Source organism: Ascidia mentula, chromosome 2 (genome assembly GCF_947561715.1).
Source record: "Ascidia mentula chromosome 2, kaAscMent1.1, whole genome shotgun sequence".
Lineage (NCBI taxonomy): Eukaryota > Metazoa > Chordata > Ascidiacea > Phlebobranchia > Ascidiidae > Ascidia > Ascidia mentula.
The window spans coordinates 13,462,580-13,486,806 of NC_138567.1; the positions used below are offsets into that span (position 1 = coordinate 13,462,580).

Consider the following 24,227-nt stretch of genomic DNA (forward strand, 5'->3'; position numbering starts at 1 on the left):
GAGAAACAGATACAAAAACGCAATGACAATAAAACTTGAACGACTGATATTGTTCAGGAATTATCACTAAATCTAGATTTTTTTCCAAAAACAAATTAAGAATGCCCCAAAGCAAAATTTATTTCATGACAAAAGCCAATCCATGACCACATTGTGCATACAAAACCAACAATTACGTTCTGTGAACATCTGCGTAAGCGGTTTCTTAACATATTCACTTGTAACAAATACCCTTTACCCACCAATTATTTGACCATAACGTCAAATTTGTTTTCCAAAAAAACAAGGAGTACCTGCGGCGTTTTAATGTTATGTTGCCATAAACTATCAACTTAATCACCACGTTACACACAGCTGCTAAAACTTTCGACGGGTAAGGTTTCAACATTGAAACTGAAGTCAGTATGAAACTTGTAAATAATTTTTGTTTTAAACTAAAAATGTTGTTTAAGGGCCTGCGCAGTGGGGCAATCCTGAATTGCTATGCGAAAGCATGGTATTACTTCTGCGTTGTCTGATTACGGTGGTGGAGATCCTCTACGCATGTGAAGGTCGCCTGACAAGTTGTGCGCTTACGCACCAGTGTACCTTGGCCACATTATACCCCGAGAAGCCACTGAGCTTCTGCAGTTCAATTGGTAGAACGTTGGGCCTGGTTAGCCCAGGGTCGTGAGTTCAAACCTCACCGGGAGCATGATTTTACAGATCTCGTTCCGACTTGTCGGGTAAAGTGGCTGATCCAGCTTGGCTACAATGCCTTGGCTGCGTAGTCTTTGAACCTTACTATCAAAAAGGGCATTGATCGCCAGGTTTTCATGTGTAGTTTTTGGTTTCACAACGACCCCAAAACGCTTAAAACCAAAAGGCAACTGCAAGCTCAAAAAAACACCGTTTTTGTGCGCGAAATAGACCCTTGGCCATCAAAAGATAAGGTTTGTATGAACGTCTCTTTAATGTGATTGGCTATACTCGCAGTTTTACACTTTTAATTGATATTGTGCAAGCGACAAAAAGTGTCTTTGAGTACTTTAAATATATAATGCTCTTGGTTGTGACACAATTTCGAACCTGAATTTTTTGACAATCCGAATATCTGTGTGCGGTGTTTCTCAATACATCCGCTTGTAACAAATACAATTTTACCAATACCAATTATTTAATCATTGCGTCAAATTTTATACCAAAACAACAAGGAGCACCTGCGGCGTTTTGACTTTCCGTTGCCATAAACTGGTTTATCAACTTAGTCACCACGGTTAAAGTTCCCGCATTGAAACTGACGTCAGTATGAAACTTGTAAAACCCATGTTAATCATTTTTGTTTTAAACCTAAAAATACCGATCTTTTCTTGTTCTTGGTCCTTGTTTCGAAATTTATTGCGAAGAAAACATCGCACGAACGAACATTGCCAAAACTTTATTGAAAAACATCGACGCTAAATCAAATCCGTAATCTAAAACCCAGCAAGGATGTTCGTTGATCGTGGGTAAAAAATGGCCAAAGTGCTTTAACATATAATTTAAACATTGCTGTTAACATTGAATAATGGCGAAAAATGCATTCCCGATAAACACCAACATATCTTTCGCCTGGGGCCGTTGCCAGTTTCTTGTCGGAATATATTACATAGAGTTCATATATAGGTAAAATAAACTTGTATCAAATTACGCAATCCTAATCAGGATCAACTTTACTTATGTTTGCAATTTAATTACAACTTCAAACGTACAATAACAGTTTAGAGAAGGCGCTATCAATGCAAAGTTCTTCCTTTTTCGTGAAGTGCATTCATGTTACTGACCTTGCGAACAAGTATATTAATTTACCTCAGGGTTTCCAAAAACAAATTAAGAATGCCATGAGGCAAAATTTATTTCATGACAAAAGCCAATCCATGACCACATTGTGCATACAAAACCAACAATTAAGTTCTGTGAACATCTGCGTAAGCGGTTTCTTAACATATTCACTTGTAACAAATACCCTTTACACACCAATTATTTGACCATAACGTCAATTTTTTTCCAAAATAACAAGGAGTACCTGCGGCGTTTTAATGTTCTGTTGTCATAAACTATCAACTTAGTCACCACGTTACACACAGCTGCTAAAAAATTCCGACGGTTATGGTTTCAACATTGAAACTGACGTCAGTATGAAACTTATAAATCATTATTGTTTTAAGCCAAAAATGTTGCTTAAGTTCTTGGTCCTTAAGCGGTGTGTGTACACACCCTGTCTGCAGCTTTCAATAATATGGCTTTTATGCACATATATTTCTTGGTCTTTGTTTCGAAATTTATTGCGAAGAAAACATCGCATGAACTAACATTGCCGAGACTTTATTGAAAAATATCGACGTTAAATTAAAGCTGCAATATAAAATCACATTGCAATGCTCCGTTGAACGTGGTATATCTGATTTAGGTTCCGATTTAATTTTATGATTTTTGCCAACATATGAAAAGGGGAACATAACCGGGGTTGTTTTTGGACAATTCTGCCCAAAGGAAATTCAATTACGTTCCTTCAACGCACACAAAACTAAAACTTGCAAATTTGCAAACTTGCGATTGTCTCGTCATCAGTGTGAGTTGCAATCTTGCGCAACTAATCTTTCACGAGGTTTACGAGCTGTGTCTTTCTTTTACTTTGGGCAAGCAGTGTAATTTTTTGATTGTTTTTAAGAGTATCGGTCGCCATATCAACCCCGATCCGATATTATCGGACATCCCATTCATCCTGATTGTATTTTCATCGCCCGAGACCACTAAAGTCTAGTTATAGTAATTGACAGGACCATGCAAAATGAATTAGGGTTTTCAGAATATAAAAGCGTTTTTTTACAGACAAACCAGTAACTTTGAAACTGGAACAAACTTTGAAACTGGAACAACTTCAGGAATTATCACAAAATGCAGATTCTTTTTGTGAAGAAAGTTAGAATGCCCCGAGGCAAAATTTATTTAGCAACAAAAGCCATTCACGATGAAATTGTGGATGTCATACCAGCAGACATAAAATGGTCGTTTTCGCTCCCAAGTTTGTTACGGTCGATTATTAGATTTCTAAAATCATACATTTTTTATTGTTTAAAAAGTAAAAGAGTCCAGCTGTATTTCATTCATGTTAAGAAAAATAGTGACAGTGTCAATTAGACTTTATGTTTATTCATAAACGTACCCTGCTCGTCCTGTTTTAAAACATAGACACTTTGTGCAATGCCTCAGAAAAGAGCGTTGATCGCCAGGTTTTCATTTGTAGCTTTTGGTTTCACAACGACCCCAAAACGCTTGAAACCAAAAGTCAACTGCAAGCTCAAAAAACACCGTTTTTGTGCGCGAAAAAGACGCTTGATCATTAAAAGATAAGGTGAGCTCTGTACGAACGTTGGTGTGATTGACTATTCTCACTTTTACACTTTTTATTGATTTTGTGCATGCGACGATAAACTGTCTTCATAAGAACTTTTAAATATATGATGCTCTTGGTTGTTATACAATTGTGGACCTGAATTTTTTGATAATCCGAATATCTGTGTGCGGTGTTTCTCAATACATCCGCTTGTAACAAATACAACTTTACCCATAACATTTACTTGATCATTGCGTCAAATTTTATACCAAAAAAACAAGGATTACCTGCGGCGTTTTGACTTTCTGTTGCCATAAACTGGTTTATCAACTCAGTCACCACGGTTAAGGTTCCCGCATTGAAACTGACGTCAGTATGAAACTTTTACAAACCCATGTGAAACTTGTAAAACCCCACAAGCCTAAAATACCGTTCTGTTTTCGTTCTCGGTCCTTGTTTCGAAATTGATTGCGAAGAAAATATCGCATAAACGAACATTGCCAAAACTTTATTGAAAAACATCGACGCTGAATCAAAACTGTGTAATCTAAAAACCAACAACGATGTTCGTTGATCGTGGTAAAAAAATGGCCAAATTCAATTCAATTCAATTCATTTTATTTTCGTTCATTTTATATTTCGTTTTTTTATTTTTTCACACTGTGTACAGGCGTCCCGATTATGTTGGGTAAGAAATAAAGGCCTAAAATAACAGATATCAAACTTTAATTAAGTACTAAGTTTTTAAACGTTTTTTTGGCTGGGATATTATTGTGTATCTTTTATGTTATATATGTAACATACAAACAAGAGAGTAAAATGTCATAGACCGTCGACTCAGGAGCTCATTGTCGAAAATTTGCCTTTTAGATTTAAAATGAAACTAAATTGCCCTTAAAGATTTAAACAGTTACAGGTGCGAAGTCTTTTCGTTACTTTTAGGTTAACGAGAAGCCACAGACTAAAACTGAATTGGATTATGGAGGCATATAGTTTTCTTGTATCAACATTTCAGATTCCCCAACATTGCACAATATTCCACGACAAAAAGAAAAGTAATTCTAGCCGCATCCAATGTTATTTATAAATATGGGTACATAACTATGTGGTTTCGTGCTCCTTAGGGGCGAACAGTTGCAAAACTGAACAGCAATTAAAGAATTCGACTCGCAAGTAATTTCGGCTTTTACGCAAGGATGTGACTCTAAACCCGAAATCATCACAAATGAGTGCGCACTTGAGAGATTTATTTTTCTGCGCAGCACCGATGATAAAGCTTATCAAAACCGCTCATAACAGAGAAAAAAACAATGCGGAACTTCAAGGATTCTAGTGATAAGGTTTGCATCATATCGGATGTACCAAATGCACTATTATATGCATAAACAACATTTTTTGCACGTTTCAAGGATAATACTGCAAAAAGCTATTATACAAATATCGAGCAAATAGCGAATGCAAGCAATAAAGAAAAATGTGTTGGGAAGCCATCATTGGTAGTTGCGTGGATCACGTGTCAATTACGACACGCAAAGGAACCTGATCTTGTAGTCTGGACACAGGTTGCCATCTTCTTGGTCGGTGTTGTCGCACATAACTCCCTCTACCGGTGAATCGTAGCGAAGTGTCACATTAAAGACAGTTCTGCAAAGAAGCACGTTACACATATCTCCATTAGTATGAACAAAAGTTAAGTATGACATTAAAGTACAGTAGGTTTTGATGCAAAATTAAAAATCTACACAATTAGGGGTCTAACGTGGTTGCAGCACACGAAGTCGGCAATCTCGAATTTAAATCCATCATGGCACCCTATGTTATTAACAAGTCCATACTCTAATACTTTGCCATAAGTTCGGGCTTGTGTTGCGTCAAGATTAGAAAGTGCCAAAATGACCATAAATTCATCGAATTTGCCATTATATTAAATGGGCGTTCAAGACCCGTTGGTGAATTCGAATATTACACACTTTGTCATTTTGATGCTGTAGCCTATACAGGAGACCATCATTTATTACTCTTCTGACACATTTAATTTTAAATTCCAAGGCAAACATGAATTAAGACTAATTGATAGAGATTAAATATTGGTTACTAATCTGTTCATCATTTTATGCGACAAGAAAGTGTATCTTTCTCAGAGGTAAAAGTAATAATTTTGCTGTGTGTCAAACTTAAACTTGTCACTAGGTTGACGTAAGATCAAATAATTTACCCAGGTGAGCGCAAAGCAATGATTTTCTTGTCAACTGCAACCGGGTGATCACATTCAATATCAGGATGGTGACTTCGGATCCTCTTCCAGCTCTCATCATCCCCACATCCTGTTGGGTTGTCAGTATCGAGCCAGGCAGTCCAAGTCAAATCGCAAGCTTTTCAAATAGAAAGATATTCTTGTGTATGTGAAAAAAATCAATATATACTAAATAAAATTTATACGGCTGGCACATTAAAGACGAACTATTTCTAAAACAGGAAAAATGTACATTTATTGAAAGTTATATTACTAGCAATAGTTAGTTTACTATACGTTTAGACAAGAAATAATTACTCGAACAATAAAAACTTTTACAACTACATGGAAAGGCAATTTTTATATCACATCATAATTGTTGATTCAACCCAAATTAAATAGAACTGATATTGGGGTTTCTCGCAAGTTGTTTGCACAAACTCGTGTGAAAATATACTATTTGAAACGTATTTCTTAGCGTACCTGGAGTAAAAGGCTCTTCGAGGAAAGACCTTCTGTAAATGATTCCACCGTCAAAACCTTCTCTTGATTCGTTTAGAGCAGAAGGACAATCAAATGCTACAGAACATTAAATTTTCAATTGTTTTTAAATCGTCTAAATTTTGTGTCATTTCGACTGGCGAGCATATTGTGTTATAAACAATGAAAGTCGATCTGCAACCGAAAATTAGGAAAGAATTTTTTTCTGGGACTTTTTGTTGGTGTATGGTTGTTTTAGTTTGCATTACACGTTTTGTTGGTGGTCAAACTGTTGCTGTACTATAATCAGAAGGTTATTTGGCTGCGTAAGTCACAAAAACTTGGTCGTTTGCAAGTACAATTTAAACAGAAATGCTCTTCAGGCAAAAAATTAACGTGCTTAATTTGTCCAACGTTTCGTCTGCGACAGAGCAAGACTTCATCCGGTTTGCAAGCACGTTTACTGGTATGAGTCATGTTGTATCCGGATAGATGCCTAAATGCGTCAAGGCATGTAACAACAATTAGGACACATGTTTACTTACTGATTCGGAAACACGTTTTTCCATCTTCACCAAGCGCGTAACCAGGGTAACAGCTACAGATGGCCGCGCCGTTGGACCTAGAACAGTTTTGACTGCAGCCACCATTTTTGTACTTGCATAAATCTGAAGGAATTAAATTTTATAGGATTGGTTCTTGAATTAATTCCGCAGCCAGATGAATAATAGCAAGTAAAATTGCTGCAAAGTATGAACAAACACAATCCAGCTTTTACAAAAGGAATAAAAAAATTAACCAGTGTAGTGGCATCCCCATTCTCCATCTCTCAGTCCGCATGTTTCATCCGTAAGGCAAGTATCACGTTCACAATCCCAATCCCCGTTGCGACACTGACACTTTTGCTCGCATCTGGCATCTGCTTGGCAATCACCTTGCTGAATTTAACATGGAGTAAAAATAAAGCAAAGCACCCTGAGCTTCGAAATACCTTGAAGTATTCCCTTGTGTGAAAATATCAAAATATTAAATAAAAGCTTCTTGTTTTACTAACGTAGGTTGCATGTTATGCACCAAAACGTTGCTTCAGTGAGTGGTTTACCCAAGAAATAGTAAATACTCAGATCCACACACAATTATAATTGCATTTTTAGCGATGTTTATGAATAAGTTTTTTCCACCAATACATTTCAATGTTAGTTGAATTAAGTGAGCAGACGAAGATTACCTTATAGAAAAGTCCCTCAGATAAACAACCGCACTTGTTCATCGGCACACATTCCCCTGCGCTGAAGATATAACCTTCGTCGCACACACATCCTGCAAAGAAAACAGCAATTTGTCGGGGTCGATATAATTAAGTTGCCACCATACGCATTACGTACTTCTGACCATCGAGTTTCTAAAGCTATGTTTGAAAGATCAAATCCAATTTTCTTTAACAAGGCAATACATTCGCAATAGGCCGACTTTAATTATTTCGTTTCCATCTTTGTTTACCTTCAACTGCAGGAGCGCGGACCAACTCTCTCCATCCTCGACACATCGAACCGTCCTTGTCAGAACACGTTGGTTGGCAAGGGGAAGCCCCTTCTTCGTAATGAGAATTTTTCGGACACGTGACTCTAAATCCGATCCACGGGCGAACACCTGTTGGGAAAGTCCCGCCTCGTACTATACACTCGGTGATGAATCCAAATAAGCTGGTTTCGGTGGCATGAAGGAAATCAACTTCATCACATTGTCCTTCGTTGCACAGCGCCCTCACGCACGCCCACTGGTGAGCGGTTTTATCGACGACAGATCGACACGAGTCGAAGATGGCACTGTCGAGCACTCCGCAAGAGCTGGGACCTTGTAAGTAGTCGAGGAAGCGGGAGTTCGGACAAGCGTCGCCCTCGCTGCCATCACTACACCTAATAATTAAAATAAATGTTGCGCGAGGAACTAAACCAATCTTGAACGCTAGTTTGGCTAAAACAAACGTTGATGTTGGTTTTAGGGAAAAAACTTGTGTGCTTCTAATACGTCATTTAACATCCCTTGGATAAAACAATAAAAAATATTTTTTATATATCGTCCTCCCAGCGTGTCCTTTTTGTACTGTCTGTAACATAATTGTACTCACGTGTTATCGGGAACATTTGGCCACTTCCATGCGTTTCCAAATTGAGCAACTCCACTCGCCAGAGTGCCGTCGGCGTCCATGATGTAGTCGTTGAGTGGGTCGTTGTCAAATGTTCCACAGAGTCCTGTGGTTCGGTCACGGAGCAGTCCGCTAACCGAAATCACAAGGCTGAAAAATAATTAGACCTTAGTTTATTACATCTTTTTAATTAGAGTTCTTTCGTATTGGTTTTGTCAATCATCAAACAGTGGTCATGTAGGATTTTGACACTTGATTGCAGTTAAATACATTCTAGGCGGTAATACTGGTCAAACATTGCTGTAAAATTTCTATGTGTAAGCGTGCTTATGCAAGAGCGCCAAATCAAATAGTTTATCACCACATAATTAAATCAATTTGTATGATAAGATTTCCCAGATGGATTTCCAGTGTCCATACAACTAAATCTTGTAGTTGAGAAAACCTTTTCAAAACGCATCGATTAACTGGCAATTCTGACTTAAAATTTCCCTGCTTTTAAAATTAAATATTGTACAACAATTGTTGCATTGACTGAACGAAAATTTGGGATGTATTATTTACCCTTCCATTGAGCTGAGTCGGAGGGTGACTCCAAATTCGAAACGAACGGTCATGAAGCTGCCTCGTGAGATGACATGCACTCCACGGTAATTGCTTCCTGGAAGAACGTTCAGATCGTCGACCTGCCCAAGGAAAATTAAGTCAGTTTTACTGAGTAGAAACTGAGAAATATTTTTAGTGGCAATGTTATTGTAGTTTTAACTAAATACGTGGTTGTTTGTTTTAAAAGAGTCTTGAAGAACGAAACACGATTGAAAAATTACTTTCACATAAGCATACTTTCATGAAAATCAGCACAAAATGTTTGTGACGAATGCCTTCATAAAATGCTTACTTTTACGAAATTCCAGCGGGAGTGCATTTGGACTTTGAAGCGAGGTTCGCTGGTCGTTGTGAGTGTTACCAACAAGCCACGTTTTCCATTTGCCAACTTATGGTTGCGTTGTACAGTGACTCTGAGTGTCGGAATGCCGAGTTCCTCACTTCCCAAAACCCTTTACAGGCATTTGCATTGGTCGCTTGTTAATACAATTAAACTGTCCATGGTAAAATAAATATTTTCACTAAATGGAGGCTTGTACTACGTTATAGCAGCACTACACCGAATTTTGCTCAGGTTTGTTAATTTATGATTGCCTCGAGTCGGGTATGCTCTTATTGGCCTTGACGTGACTTGTATCCTAATACCAAACGCAACTAATGTTTACTAGACTTGACCTATATGTATCGAATACTGAAACATGTTATTTCTAACACTACGATATATATTATCAGCCGTTACTCATTAGCTGACCACATATGGAAAATTTACCCCATGGCGATATATTGGCAACTTCCATTAAAGTTGTATTGACGTCCATCAAAGGTGGAAACGAATGTATTTCCCCAGACCAAGCACTCTGCATTCTGTAGACAAGTTTCCACTCATATTAAATAATGCAACTATGATTATCTACTATAGTTTCAAACGCACACAGTGGACAACACAAATTGTAAAAGTACATTTTCCGTTTTTTCTGTACTTTATTGAATGCAATCTAGATTAAAAATTTAATTTAAATCATCCCAACAGCTTATACGTAGTTAGTCCAACTTCCTAAATTAAATTTCTCTATTTTGTCGTTTAATTCAAGGCTTCACATGATAAACTCTGACCTCAGTCAACCAATATCACGTGAAGAATGCTATAGAGAAGTACATTTTAACAACAAATGTTACAGACCGGCACAAGACATTTGTAGTCGCCTCCCACTGCCACGCATTCCTCTTCACCGGTGCAGCTTAAATCGTTGCACTCCCATTTATTCGGTCCGTTACAAGCACAGCGACGAGTACAGTCGGCATTTGTCTCCGTAAAACCTGTGGATAGAAAAAAATGGAAAATCTTTGTTTGGGGAAATATCAAAACAGATTGGCTGCAAATATTAGAAAAGACCACCCTGCAACCCTATTACCATACTGAGGGTTTTACGAAAGTTTTTACGAAAATAAAAAATAAAACTCATTCTAGAACATGAATTAGCTTGGAATTGGAACAAGTGATAATCAAGAAGTTCGGAAATGGAACTAAAACTATGATAACTGTCCCGCATTATAGTCTTCGACCATTACCTTGAGGAACATATGCTCTGTCGTCGGGGTAACATCCGCAAGACTCCAGTCGAACACAAACTCCATTTTGCCGAACATAACCAAAGTTGCAAACGCATCCGTCAACAGTTGGCAAAGCGCACCTGCAATGGCGATACCGTGATACAAAATGGACCCTCAGATATGATAAAGTTGATGGTTTCTCGCAGATTTATGAATCTCCTGCATTTTTCCTTTCAAACGATTTAGAATAAAATTCGAGAATGTTCTGAAACCTTTAAACTTCGCCAACTATAAGCAAGTTACAACTTTAAAGCGAACTGTGTTCAAAGGCAGTTTGACTATTGTATGTTACTCCATAATATTTCGTGCAATGTGTTGTTGTGCTAAATGGGTGCATCAAAACGGTTCCATTACGTTCAGGTAAACAACGTTTGGTAAACATCAGGTGATATGAAACACGTGGTTTTAGGTTTTGAAATGATAAACAACTGGTAAGGAGCATTTTATATTAGGTTTACCTGTCCTCGGCAGATGGATCGCTGCAAGAATTCGGGCACCCGGTGGAACAAGTCTCATAATGTGAATTTGAAGGACATTCTGATTCAGTCATATTCAGTTGTTCCCGCGCATCACACAAAGACACAGCCGCTGCACGACAGTCGTCCAATGCTCGGTCTAAAACCTACAAACCCGAAACGATATAAAAAGGTAACATCTGTGTCGCGAAAAAGAACACATAATAAATGCTATTAGTGCAAAATATGCGAATTGGACGGAAAACAAAAAATATGAACCTGTGGCGGATGGCACCCTTCAGTTTATTAAAGCGGAATGCGTTTTTTTTGTGTCTCGTTTTTTCAGCGCCTCTCTCGAAAAAGAACGAACCAGAATCGACAGACATTCAATAAAATACAAGCTATCAAGCACCCGCTTTAAGTTAACTAATTTTTTAAGTTACAAAAAATGTGGGTTAAACACTTCCTAGAAATTATTGCCCATTTTTACAACTACCAAATTTCTATAAACATGAAGAAACCTAACTTACGTCTTTCACTATAGTGATGTTTCCGCGAGTTGCACAAACATCATAGAGACAATCATTGAAGAGGGCGGTGAAGTTAACAACCGAGGAGCAAGCGGCGAAGACCTTTGATGTTTCTTTGAAAATGTTGCAAATTGGTGCGCTGGAAAAAATGTTTCGTCTTATATATAATAAACGACCATTATAACACAAGTAAATAATTTTTCTGTAAATGGGATGTTAATTGTCTGAAAATCCTATGACAATCAACAATCAAACATCACGCCTAAATTAGGCAAAAATATTGCACAAATATTTTCTGAGTTTCGCCTAAATCGATCGTTTTGCCGCTTTTTGTACTACGTTTTCCCAGATACAAATTATAATAAAATTACGACTTCGGTACAATCTATTTCTTCACACATGAAAAAGTAGTTCTTACTATAGTTCCCTATCAGCGTCGGAACACACGAACTCTGGTGGAGGTTCTGGAGTACCGCAATCTCCAACTTGAAAGCTTTTCCCGAAATCGTTCACGCTTGTGACTACAGTGCCGTTGGCATTTCGGTAGTCATCGGTTGGGTCACCGTTGAAATCACCACAAAGTCCGCGTACCTGTCACAGTTTAAAATGTCTTGTTACTACGCTAAAAGCAATCAGAGGGCTATCTTTGCATGTAGTTAGGTTGGTCATTAGAATAATTGAAATTGACAATCGTCAAAACTTCGTCAAAAAAAACTTTCGTTAAAAACTTTCTATTAGTTTTAACGAAGCCTGAAGTGCTTTTTAACTTTGGTTTTCTGTTACTCAGTAGAGAAAACAACGATGGCAACAGAACAAGCCGTAGTGAATGTTCTGGTGTTTAATGAAACTTTGTGAAACGCCTCATGAACTGTTTATGTGATTGTTTTGGTGCAATTTGGCAATGATTTTTTAAACACTGCAATACAGTGTAAATGTTTTTTAAAAACGTTCTAAAATCTTACGCGGCGAACGGCTCCTGGAACTCGGAGTTTGAGAACATTTCCGTTGAATTTCACTCTAGAGTTTTCAACTTCCAATACAAGGCTTTTTCCGCTGGTGAAGATTCGAACGCCACCAATGGTTCGATCCATCGTGGTGAATGTCACATTGGCAAGTAAATTCCAAACCTGCAGGATTTTGAAATATGTGTATTATATTTTATGCTCATATATTATGTTTAAAGCAGTAGGCTGTTTAATGGAACAAAGTGCATGCGTTACCATACAAAATATTTCATATCGAATTGTTTACATAATTTTTTGTAAATTATGAAATACATGATGTTTGCTTACAAAGTTCCCCAAGAATGTCATTCGATTCGGTTTAAACAAAATACTCATACCGTGGCGGTAACTCTGCTTCCGTCCCGATTCATCGTCACAGTGACGTCACGCCCATCATAACTAAAAGCGACTTTGACTGACTTAAGCCATGAAACATGCGTCACGCCATTTCGGAACTCATTTTGGGTTACCACCGAAAGGTGATTTCCCGTTTTGGAATTCGTTCCTTCAAACAGAAGGTAACTGCACGCCCCTTGGAAGTCGAATCGGCGACCGTCCAATGATACGTAATGCGGATCTCCAGCAGCCACACACTCTCCGAAATCTGTTTTTCGATATTAATCAAATAGAGAAGGTTTCAACAATTTGTTTTATTTGGCTTGGTACTTCTATTACACCAACGCAGGGCCGCAAAAATACCCTTAATTGATTCAGACGTTCCTTGACTGACCGAAAATAAATCAACTAAATATTACTTTCAGTAACGGGAGATAAAACATGGAAACTCGCGGCGTCAATATTCCAAGGTACATATTAGCAACGGCCTGAAACACGTACCTGTATCTTTGCAGCCCAGCTGGTGGGTGGTCGGTGACACTTGACAAACTTCACCTGTACCACAGCTTGTTGCAGTACAAGTGAGGACAGTCCTTGAGCAAGTACATCTTTCTACGCAACCAGCTCTAACGAAAGTGTGACCACTCTGGAACAAGTGTGGGGAAAGTAATTACTATGTTACTGTGGTAACATATTTGGGTGTAGTGGTTTACTCCCGCCTGTACGCTTGTGTTCAATATATGGCCACAACCAAACCCTTAATTTGCGTGTTGGTGCCGAGGTTAAGGAACACTGAAGCTTTTGTTCGGCCATTTGCCGGTCCTGGAAATAAACTGGTTATTTTGTAAATAGCTGTGTGCAGGAAAAATCTAAAAATTCTATTCTATTCTGCGAAGTTAAGAAAGAATTAGTACGTTGATGCAATTACAACAAAACTTGTTATTCCTGGCGTCGAAATTGTTATTCGTACAGTGTACCGGATTTTGTGAAAAAAGTTCATTGTGAAAACAGAATAAACTTACCTCATAATAGACGCCAGCTGCTGAGCACCCGCAATCAGTAAGTGGAACGCATTTTAGACCGGACAATACGTAGCCATCGTTGCAAACGCAACCTGGGTGAAAAATGATAAGTTAGCCAACTAAAGTTAAATATTCATAGAATTGAATGCGTGATATTAAATTGCATTTGTTTTTTGTTGCAAAGGATTCGTTGTTGCACCCACTAAGACTAAATGGTCAATGTTGAGGCAAAAAAATCTGTGCACCTGACACTTGAGGTTTTTTGCATCTTGCAGCTTCTGTTGGTCGACGACATGTGTTTGGACAAGCTGTACCCTCGTGTTCGTAGTGAGAGTTTGCAGGACAGGGCGGAGTCGCTATGTTAAAACGTATATTTGACTGAGATGTGTTGTTAAGATGCGTTGTTTGAACAAATGGGGGATATCAGTTTAGTCCCGAACTTTAGGATAAAAAATTGTCGGTCAGCTTGGAATTTCAAAGGTCGTAAGAATAATTAACAATTTATGTTCATATATAAGCAGGTCTCTTCTTCAAGAATAGGTTTTTGTATTTATTATGGGATATTTACATTTACTGTGTTTCGGTGATACTGATGATGCCAAACAATTTTATGTATCGCATTATTTGATTATAGAACCTTCAGTTACGATAAAAAACATTTTCGTGATGCGTAATAGCGTGAAACCCAATAAAAGCAGTAACTTTATACTTACGTAGTCCTGTTGCGTTTGTCCAGTTACAGACTTCGATGCCTTTCTTTTGACATTGATCAGCATAGTCGGAAATAGCTCGTTCGATTGTTCTTAGGTCGCCTTCGGTAACGCACCCATCGAAAACGCAGTTCTGCAAATAGAATTTGAATCGTGAGGATAAATAAACACTATATTGAAATTGTAACGACAATAATGCTGCCTGAAATGGAGCGAGAAGTTTTGTGTTAAGGTTGTTTTCCGAAAATTAAGTCAACATTATAAAAAAAATTTTAATCGTTATTTTGGTATATTGGGCAAATAAAATTTTGGTTTCATTATTCGGTGATTTGAATTCCAGCTCTTAAAATAAACGTAAATTTACCTAAAGAGAAGAAGTTTTGCCATTTCAATGGGATTTCGTGTTAGCATTTATGTGGCCAATCTTCAACTAAAAGTTCAACTAATATCAACAAACGAAACCAATGAAAAAAATATTTTCAAATAAAACATTCACCCTGACAACTTCGGGCTCAGGAAATCTTTCTCTGCAGGTCCTGAAACAGTCTTCGTTTATGACGTTGCAAATTTTTTCATAGGCGGCTTCATCTAAACAGTCGCCTTCTCCTTCAGTTACGACTTTGCATCTGACATATGGAAAACAAAGATATTTTTTAAAACAAAAAAAGCTAAACTTCATTAACCCGAAAGGAGTAATGTTATGTCACGTTTTTCGCCGTTGAATTCCAGGATGTTAAAAGTCGCCACGAACCACGCAATAAGATTTTACAGTTATGACATCACGGTTGTGAAAATTTGGTGGTATACTGAAGAAACTATTGTAGCTGATGAGTATGGAATGCAGTAATTGTTTGCCAACGTTTTAACGAAATAAACTGCCAACGTTCAAAACATGTTAGTGCCATCTCATTACATTATACTACTCTTTGTACTGTAGCAGTGTGAATAACGTACCTTGCGTTGCCACCAACTTTCTGACTGTTTCCAAACTCAACTGCATTCAATATGATGCTTGTGTTGCTGTAAAGGACAAGGTCGTCGCTCATGTCACCGTTAAGATTTCCACACAAACCTGCAAATAGATTAGATTTCTAAAAACGTGTTCCAAAATGACCAAAAGCAGTGTTGTGAACCTGGTCTACAGTGGTTCAGGACACAAAAATGTCGAAATTAAATGATCAGCTATAAATCTAGTTTGTTGAGTATTATGCTTTCTATTAACTTCGACATTGATCAGGCGGTAAACAGCTACCAAACTACGTATTTTTGTGGTCCGCAAGTCAGAACAGTTTACATACCGGTGACTAAATTTCCGTAAGAACCAGATAAGGACACACGGAAGTTGTAGAAACCGTTGTAAGTTATGGTAAGCCCGAAAGTTGTTGTCAATTCATACGTTCTACCAGTTCTGACAAGCGTAACACCTTCACTGACCAACGCGTAAGGTGGTGTGATATCCATTCCATCAACCTAAATATATGCATTAATTTACAGTCAATTGAAATGTTTTAGTCTACAACTTGAGGTCTACGCTTTTTAATTACTATTGTTATATTTTATGGACATACTGTTAAAAGTTATGTTGAGCACATTTCTTGGAAATCAATTCTGTGTAAAATATAACTTGCCCTTATTTGATTTCCAGCAATAAATTGGATGGTGTGGTTTCCGATATTCAGTGAAGCTCGTTTCAACCAAGAAACTCTGGTGTTGCCGCCGCGAAATTGATTTTCAACCTAAAAGGCAAAAATTGAATACCAATTTCAAACGCAAGGTAGAAAATCAAACATTTCATTACAATATATTGAATTGCTACAAAACAGAGGCTCAAACACACCCCACTTTAGACCGTCAATTTTACTGAGTTGTTGCCAGGTATAATACAACTGCTCTTCTTGCAAAGATTTACGTAGTATGGGGCCCGACGAAAGTCGATGCTTTGATGGCAAAACATAGGTATAACAAATATATGTATTTTTTGCCACGGTCACCAGCTGCACTGATGGAAAAGTTACAGGTCGAAACAGTGTGTGTACACCTGTCTACAGCTAAACTCTATTATGGCTCGTTTGTGCGTATAATATGTAATTTTTGTTTTCCAACCAAAATAAAAAAATTTTCAGTTCATGTATATCTTGCGCAACAGGCCCTGCTCCCTTCAAATCTTAAATGGAAACAAAAAATACGCCTTACCGAGATTGAGAAAGGTCGTAGTTGGCCGATGGCAGTCCTAAAAGTAGTTTCTACCAACGTGTAAATGCAGGTACCCTGGAAGTCGTAATATTTCCCATCAAATGTTTTGTAATGCGAGGCACCGACCGCCTGACAAGTTTGCCTCTCTGAAAATTTTTGAATTAGTATTGCAAAAAGGTGTATCATTTTATAAAATTACAACAAATGTTTCAACTTTAAATAATATCTCAAATCAATAGAACACAAAGCGTAGAAATCACAACCAGGCAAGAATTCACCATGTGCAGTTGACACTTACCTACAAAATTGCATCTGAGATTGTTTACGGTCCAGGTACCATTCACACATGTGCTCGATGCAGCTCCATCAAGCACGTAGTCTGGGCCGCACTCAACTGTACACTGCGATCCATCGTTATTAAGGTCCTTACAAGTAATTCTAGTTCCCGCTCCAGCATTCAAAAGCTCCACAGGGCACTAAAGCACATAAAGACAAAATAGTAGTGAGAATATATGTTAAAGTAACGTGGTTCGTCAGTGTTGATTGGTACCTAGTTTAGTACTTAACGAATCGACGATTGACCGAAAGGTACCACAAAGTTTAAATATGTGTGTCTGCTAGTCTACCAGCTACCCTGTTCCACAGTCACCTGTTGCACTGATGAGACCATACAGGTCGAAACAGTGTGTACACCTATCTGCAACTTTAAAGTTATCTCACCGCTTGTGTTAATTGTAGACTATTACAACATTGTTCGTGTTGTAGAACAACTCACATATTACTTTGTGGATGAATGTCGTAGCGTTTCTCTGTTTTCTTTTGCGGCAATTGACAGTTGGCTTTGTGGCCATTGCACAATGTCACAGCCTCTTATTTGGCTCTCTATCATCGTTACCACGCTACAAACTCGCAATGCTTATAACGCAGTAAATATGTCTATCTGGTTCGCATGTTACTCACGACTATTCATTCACTAAACTTTCAAAAAATGGTTATAATCTTAACCTGTCACAAGTCAAATATCCAAACTACCTTAATTGCAGCATCACGAATTCGCACATTAAAACTTTGGAAGACGAACTCGGAACTGGCGGCTGGCGTTGCAGTCAGAAGCACTGGACTGAGAGACCCTGCCAATGCATCTGCTGGTGCAGTGATTGTGATGGTCAATCTTGTTGTAGTTGCGTTGATAACAGAACTGAAAACAAAAATATCGCGATAAACCTTTCTACTTTCGGTAAACTACATAAACTCATGGTCCTCTTTAAATTTACAAATATACTTTGTACCAAGCTTAATGGTTTGTCAACTGCGGTTCATACTCCTTCGACTTTTCCTTCGGTTTAACTTTATAAAAAAAACTTCATACTTACGAACGTATGAAGGAAAATGCGTAACCACGTGGATCGGAAATGTCAAATGTAAATGAGTCTTCGAGGTCCGTGTGGAGGTAGGTGGTGACCTGAAAGGTGTTTAGAAAGTTTTTTGTCTGTTGTGAATCTTTTTTTTCGTTGAAGCTACTCAAACTGTCTTTAATTACGCCAAATTGCGTACCGCCAGGCATGATATATAACTTCTTTTAAAAAGAAAACTTCTGTTTCTTAACAGTACTTTTACGAAAATCTGCGTATACAGTTTTTTTTTTACTTTACATAGACCCAGAACCAGTTTAGAACACTGCTGTCTAATTCACAAGTACGGATAGATGTGTACAACATTATACATCCGTGTAAATTGTTGACCTACCGTAATTGTAGTACCGGGATCAAGCAACTGGTCAGCAATAGGGTCGAGTGTTATATTGGCCGATAGGGGCGACACAGCGCAAGGATCCATTCGGGTAAAAGCTCTTCCATTTATTGTGCCTTGAAATCTCTGAAAAATAGAATAAATTGCATGAGAGTAAAGTATAAAGTAAACAATGTAATTTGAAACAGAACTTTCATCGCAAACAAACAGCTATAGTTAACCCTTTCAACAATTTCTGTACAATCTTGTTTTATTATGTGGCAAATGTACCCACAAAATCGTCCAATATCCACAGAAAAAGAAAACTTAATTACAGCCTTCAAGGGAAATCCACCAAAGAAGGCCATGGCAATTTTAAATTCATTAGAATCACGTAAATGCTCCCTTGTGTATAAATACGATGTAATACAATAACAAGGAACTTATCCTACGTTGTTGGTGATACATGCACCATTTACGGACATTTCAACTTACAATGAAAAATCGCTGTTCTGGAACTTGGAAGGAGGTATTTGTTCTAAACTCTTCATTGCTTGATCCACAACGATCGATGTTGCGTGATAAGATTTCGGTGCCGTTCAAGGTTACAAGGGAAATTTTGGTTAATTCAGCACCTCTGACGTCACCAAACAAATGCCCATAGACGTGTGCGGTAGTTCCTGGTAAAAATGAGTTAAACATTAAATTATAATTTTAGACCTCGCACACTCACAAGTCCAGTCGCCATGATCTTTCTCAGGTAAACCTGTGCAAATTTCGTGAAAGTGTATACAAGTTTTGAGGTTGGAACAATTGGGCAACAACAAAATAAGTTTTACATTTTGCGTGAGATTGTGCTTTGGAATTTAAAAAACATGTCGAAGAAGATTAAATTCGAATACCTGCTCTTGGTTGTGTCCTGTGCACGAGAACTCCATTTACTTCTTCAAACATCGTTGGAATCGCTCCAAAAATGCTGAGAGCCGATACCTCCACACTGAAAGGAACATGTTCATAAAAGTTAAATTAACATTTCATTTGCTGGCTACAACGCACCAACATCTCCTTATGCAACTGGAAAGTCTCTTAATACAACGTGTATTTGTATATTACGCGCGACGCATTGGACCCACTTGTATAGAATTGCTGTGGACAGATATACTGTGAACGCTGTGTGATTGCCGACCGGCACACGAAGAAGACGCAGTCCCTTGGCATTTGCTAGATCGGTCACGTTTGTAACTTCATCTGAAGGAAGCAACCAGGAAATCTTGTTAAATGACTATATTTATGCATTTGTGACTGCAGTGAGAGGGGTATATTTTAAACTACGCTATGAATTAGGTGTTTAAATTTAAAGTCCTCAAAGTTCAACAGAAAAGTTCAACAGTTTCACACTAACTTCAAACAATAGCTAAAAGTTTTTTGCAGGTAGCGAAATTTTTAAAGTAGACATAATGGACTTACTTCCGGCTTCATCTTCAATGCGATCGAAGACAAAAGATCCCTTTGATCCGGAAAGCAGAATTGTCACGTAATCAAGTGTTGAATCAACTGCAAATGTTATCGTACGTTCGTTCCGATCCACTGCGTTCAGAAGAAGGACCTATAAGAAACAAACAAGAAATTTCAATTTAATTACTTATTGCCCGTTGTTGGTTTGTCATATCCACTTATATTTGGTTGCAAGAAGTATAACAAAGTGGCAATGAGGCCGAATGTTAATCGGTGATAAGTTAAATCCTAAACGAATTTTAACGAAAAATTTAACTAAAATTACACCTAAACGTGTTTTCATTCAGGTTTCTCAGCATTTCATGAATGTAAAGTTTTAATTAGCTGGAAAAAGTCACCATAAATAGTTACCCGTCCTTGTGCTGTTAAAGTGTTGAAAAGTTCTGTAACCGTATTGAAATCAGATTTGCTTGTCACTGTAACCAAACCGCCACTGGCTTTTGCTATTCGGTCGTATAAAGGAAAGCCGTTGGGGTTTGAAAGTGTGTTTGTCAACAGAGAAACCACCTGCAGAAGAATAATGTTTAAATACTGTTTAAAAATATGTATGCTATGCAATCATGGCTAGTTCGTATATTTTCAATACTTAGGTATGCAAACCTGCCTGCGGGTTTTTTGCTATAGCTCAATAAAATTTTGTTCAAATAGTTCATGACATTTACCCGAACTTTCTTGATAATTGCCAGCGCTGTAACTCTGCTTTCGAGCTCTTCGTCTTTAGCTTCAGCATCAGTGATCATAAATACGATTGACCTGTCAAATAAAGTCATTCTTAGTTCAACGACTCTACAATAACCGTACGTTGTACACTTTTCCGTTCTCCAAGTTATTTTACAAGTATGAAGCCTACATTTTTTTTTATTTTATGACAATAAATTCGTAGTAAAACTTGTTTTCCCCAACTGTAAACTCACAAACCTCTTCGAACTTTTAAGAATTGCCTGTTCTATTCCCTTCATCGAAAGTTCTGGAAAATCAACTCCACCGCTTGCAGTGAGGTTGTTAAGTGCCTCGGTAATTACGGCTGGGTCACTTGTGACAGTAATTGGCCCATATCCTGTTTTTGACACACATAAACGACTTTACAAATCCTCAACCAACATTTGGGACTTGAATATACGTAGAGCAATTTGAATATTTGGAAAATTATACAAACTCCCAAGCAGGCCCGACAGCATACGCCCAGCGGGTAATCTGCATTAAGCTAATCGGAAAATACCACAAAATGTATGCGAAAGTGAGTTGGATCGGCACGCAATGCAATGACAATTTGGTTTACTACTTTCATTTTAAATAAATTCGCCGCTGCGTCATCTCGCTTACCATTATTGCTGCAATATTTAACGAAACCAAGACCAAAGTGTGTTTTTACACAATGCGGCAACCTCAGGTGACACATAAGCGAGTGTTTCGGCCAACTTAGTGTATATGTTATAATTGAGTTGCCTTAATTTAATGAAACAAACTGCAATGACGAGAAACAAGAGAAAAGATGGAAAATGATCGAACTTTCTCGGTATTTTTACATAAAAAATATATTTGTCTGATATTGCGAAAGCATCAAAAATCATGCGGTTTCCTAAAGTACCACAAAGATTCAACTTACCAGGGTCGTTGAATGGACTGAGGACGTAGCGAAGAGGTTGATTAAGAGTTCCTGTGGTTGCCTTTATAATGGCGATGGTCCTTAATTTAGCATCGTTTATTTCGCTGCCCATGCTTCCAGTTGTGTCGATGGCAAACGACAGAGTTGTGCCAACCCTTACGCTCAGAAACAGCTCGTACTCACTTTGCGCTAAAAATAAAGAAGTTTTAGGTCGTTATTTAAGGACCTGCTGTATAAAGATTGGATGAAAGTCTTTTTAGGATAGACAAAAATAACAGATTAAACTTGAATCATTTTAAAACACATTTAAATCCTTCATAAACCGCTACAACAGATTTTTTTTTGAATTAGTGCAAAGCAAACAAGGTCTTACAAACAGCGGCGCTGATGGTTTCATAGAGCTGGGCAATGCGTGGTTCGATGATTGCTGACTGTTCGTTAGTGATTGCCTCAAAGTTAATTGTCGACCCGATGTCTGGAGTGGTGTTAATGGTATGCAGAATCAGATAGAACATTTCAGTGCGCGCCACATCGTACTCTCCGACCTGGATAAGTCCAATCACCTTGGCGATGTCACCAGTATCCGCCCCAATCAAGGGTGAATAGAATCCATCAAGGAATGAGTTAAGGACGCTACAAAGTGGAAGACATTAACCTTCACGGACAAGTATTTTGTACTCATAGCGTTTATTTGTTTTTTTAGTTACAATATGACTGTGTTGCAACAGATAAAACAATTCACAAAGGAAATAGTTAATTTGTCAGAGATTGAATATTCGGCAGTTTTTTTTCACCACTTGCTAAACATTAACAAAAGATCTGGCAGGAGCTCACAGAGACACTTAGTTGCATTGTCAAATTTTCCCGCACATTCGTAGCTGAGCAAAGTTTTTAGCAGTTGCATCAACACACAAGAATTCCTATCAGTATCTATCTAAATAACACACAAGACTAATGATAGGCCATAGGTTTTTGGGAAACTGTATGTAATCGTAAAAGGCGACTTGACAAGATTTTTTCGACCCTACCTAGCTGTTGAAGCCGGTCCGTTGTATCGAAGAGTGAAGAGTTCATACAGCTCATATGAAAGGGTGACATCAATAGGTCTGAAGCCATCATCCCCGACCACTTGGTCTGCGAAGTAACGAGTCATGGCGTTGATCAGTGACTGCTGCAACACTTGCTTCAGTGTCCTTGTGCCAAGAGGTTGATCTCCACAGAAAGTCTGTAAATCCTATAATGTACGAAGCACTGCAAGCTTTAGGATTATGCAATCGTGGCGCGAAATAAACGCAAACCTGATGCAATAACATATTTGGGAGTCAAAATTTATAAAAGAAAAACGGTAATTTGCCGAGATTTTGCAAATGGGGAATGCTAAAAGATACTTTAGTACTTTTGATATTATGTCATCAATTTTCTTTAAACCAAGAATTTTACTGATGGATCATTGCAGTTTCTAAAAATTTTTGTGATAGCATTGACGTTTCTACCAACAAGCGACGGGACAATGTTGTTCATACAAAACAACGTGCAACCGTGCAATATGAACATATGACGAACTTACGCTTTGACCTCCAACGCTGTTCAGCATGCCGGCCAACAGAACCAGCGAGATTACAACAAAAACTTTCATAATTTTTCAGAGCTGCAGAATCACCAGTCGTAATTAACGCTGCAAACAAGACATCACGTCACCGTATACTACAATAGTGTTTCGTCAGAAAGAGTCAAATAGTTAACCTTCGGGATTCCTTTCCTTGAAACCTTTGGGACAATCCCTCAAAACATGTGAATATTTCGATTGGACCCGAATGCTTTTATAGCCTGCAAACGGCCTATGGGCCTCCACATTTCCTTTTTCCAATAGAAACTTGAACAACGACGAAAAAACAATCCTGATAAACACCAACATATCTTTCGCCTGGGGCCGTTGCCGGTTTCTAGTCGGAATATATTACATAGAGTTCATATCAAGGTTAAAACAAACTTGTATCAAATTACGCAATCCAAATCAGGATCAACTTTACTATAATGTTTGTAATTAACTTGCAACTACAAACCCACATTAACACTTTAGAAAAGGCGCCGACAATTCAAAGTTCTTTCTTTTTCGTGAAGTGCATTCATGTCACTGACGTTGGGAACAAGTACATTAAATTAACGTAGGGTAATAAAACATGGTCACCTTGTCAATGCCTACCAAAGTTCAATTATCTTCCAAAATTATTCCTTTAATATACGCGCAAATTTGGACCAAGTTTGGCGACAAATCTGTGTCGCGGTGTTAGCATTTTTCCTTTTATTGGGCATGATAATTTTTTTTAAATCTGCATAAAATCTGTACAATTCTTTATAAATACGAAACCGGCGATTCCCCCAGAGGAATGGTTTTGCACATTTTGAATTGTCGCCACCCTTCGGAAATCACCAGCCGATTCCGTAACCCTTCCCAATATAGATGTCGTGTGTTATTATGACGAGCATTTACAAAACGAACCCTAATTGTTTGGCCTCCACGCATCCCCTAGCAACACATCCCGTTTCCCATGAAGGTGCACAACATACCTTGGCGCCATAGTCACAGGACAAAGTTTAAGGTATTTTCCAGGAATGTGCATTTCGCCTTTTTATGTTTATTGAAATTTTCTCACCTAAGACCCCCATATGTCGGGTAATAATGATTTGCAGGGATTT

At 38.0% G+C, this 24,227-nt stretch overlaps 1 protein-coding gene across 1 annotated transcript; it reads right to left on the bottom strand.

Moving 5' to 3' along the window:
• Positions 1 to 4,803: 4,803 nt before the first annotated feature.
• On the bottom strand, positions 4,804 to 23,166 carry LOC145890182 (IgGFc-binding protein-like). The gene is made up of 42 exons (XM_082981212.1): positions 23,098 to 23,166; positions 22,559 to 22,764; positions 21,904 to 22,163; positions 21,531 to 21,719; positions 20,843 to 20,981; positions 20,587 to 20,677; positions 20,276 to 20,431; positions 19,877 to 20,015; positions 19,543 to 19,657; positions 19,312 to 19,406; positions 18,905 to 19,089; positions 18,428 to 18,556; positions 18,055 to 18,143; positions 17,714 to 17,879; positions 16,980 to 17,157; positions 16,682 to 16,827; positions 16,117 to 16,224; positions 15,787 to 15,958; positions 15,443 to 15,560; positions 14,985 to 15,114; positions 14,492 to 14,621; positions 14,024 to 14,134; positions 13,779 to 13,870; positions 13,258 to 13,402; positions 12,759 to 13,024; positions 12,379 to 12,543; positions 11,835 to 12,007; positions 11,417 to 11,546; positions 10,890 to 11,053; positions 10,390 to 10,511; positions 10,001 to 10,137; positions 9,590 to 9,684; positions 9,113 to 9,272; positions 8,779 to 8,900; positions 8,197 to 8,364; positions 7,569 to 7,984; positions 7,297 to 7,388; positions 6,868 to 7,006; positions 6,614 to 6,736; positions 6,072 to 6,167; positions 5,571 to 5,727; positions 4,804 to 4,999 (listed from the first exon to the last, which is right to left on the bottom strand). The coding sequence occupies exons 1-42, from the start codon at positions 23,164 to 23,166 to the stop codon at positions 4,876 to 4,878; spliced, it is 6,207 nt and encodes a 2,068-aa protein (XP_082837338.1). The 3' UTR covers positions 4,804 to 4,875.
• Positions 23,167 to 24,227: the final 1,061 nt, after the last annotated feature.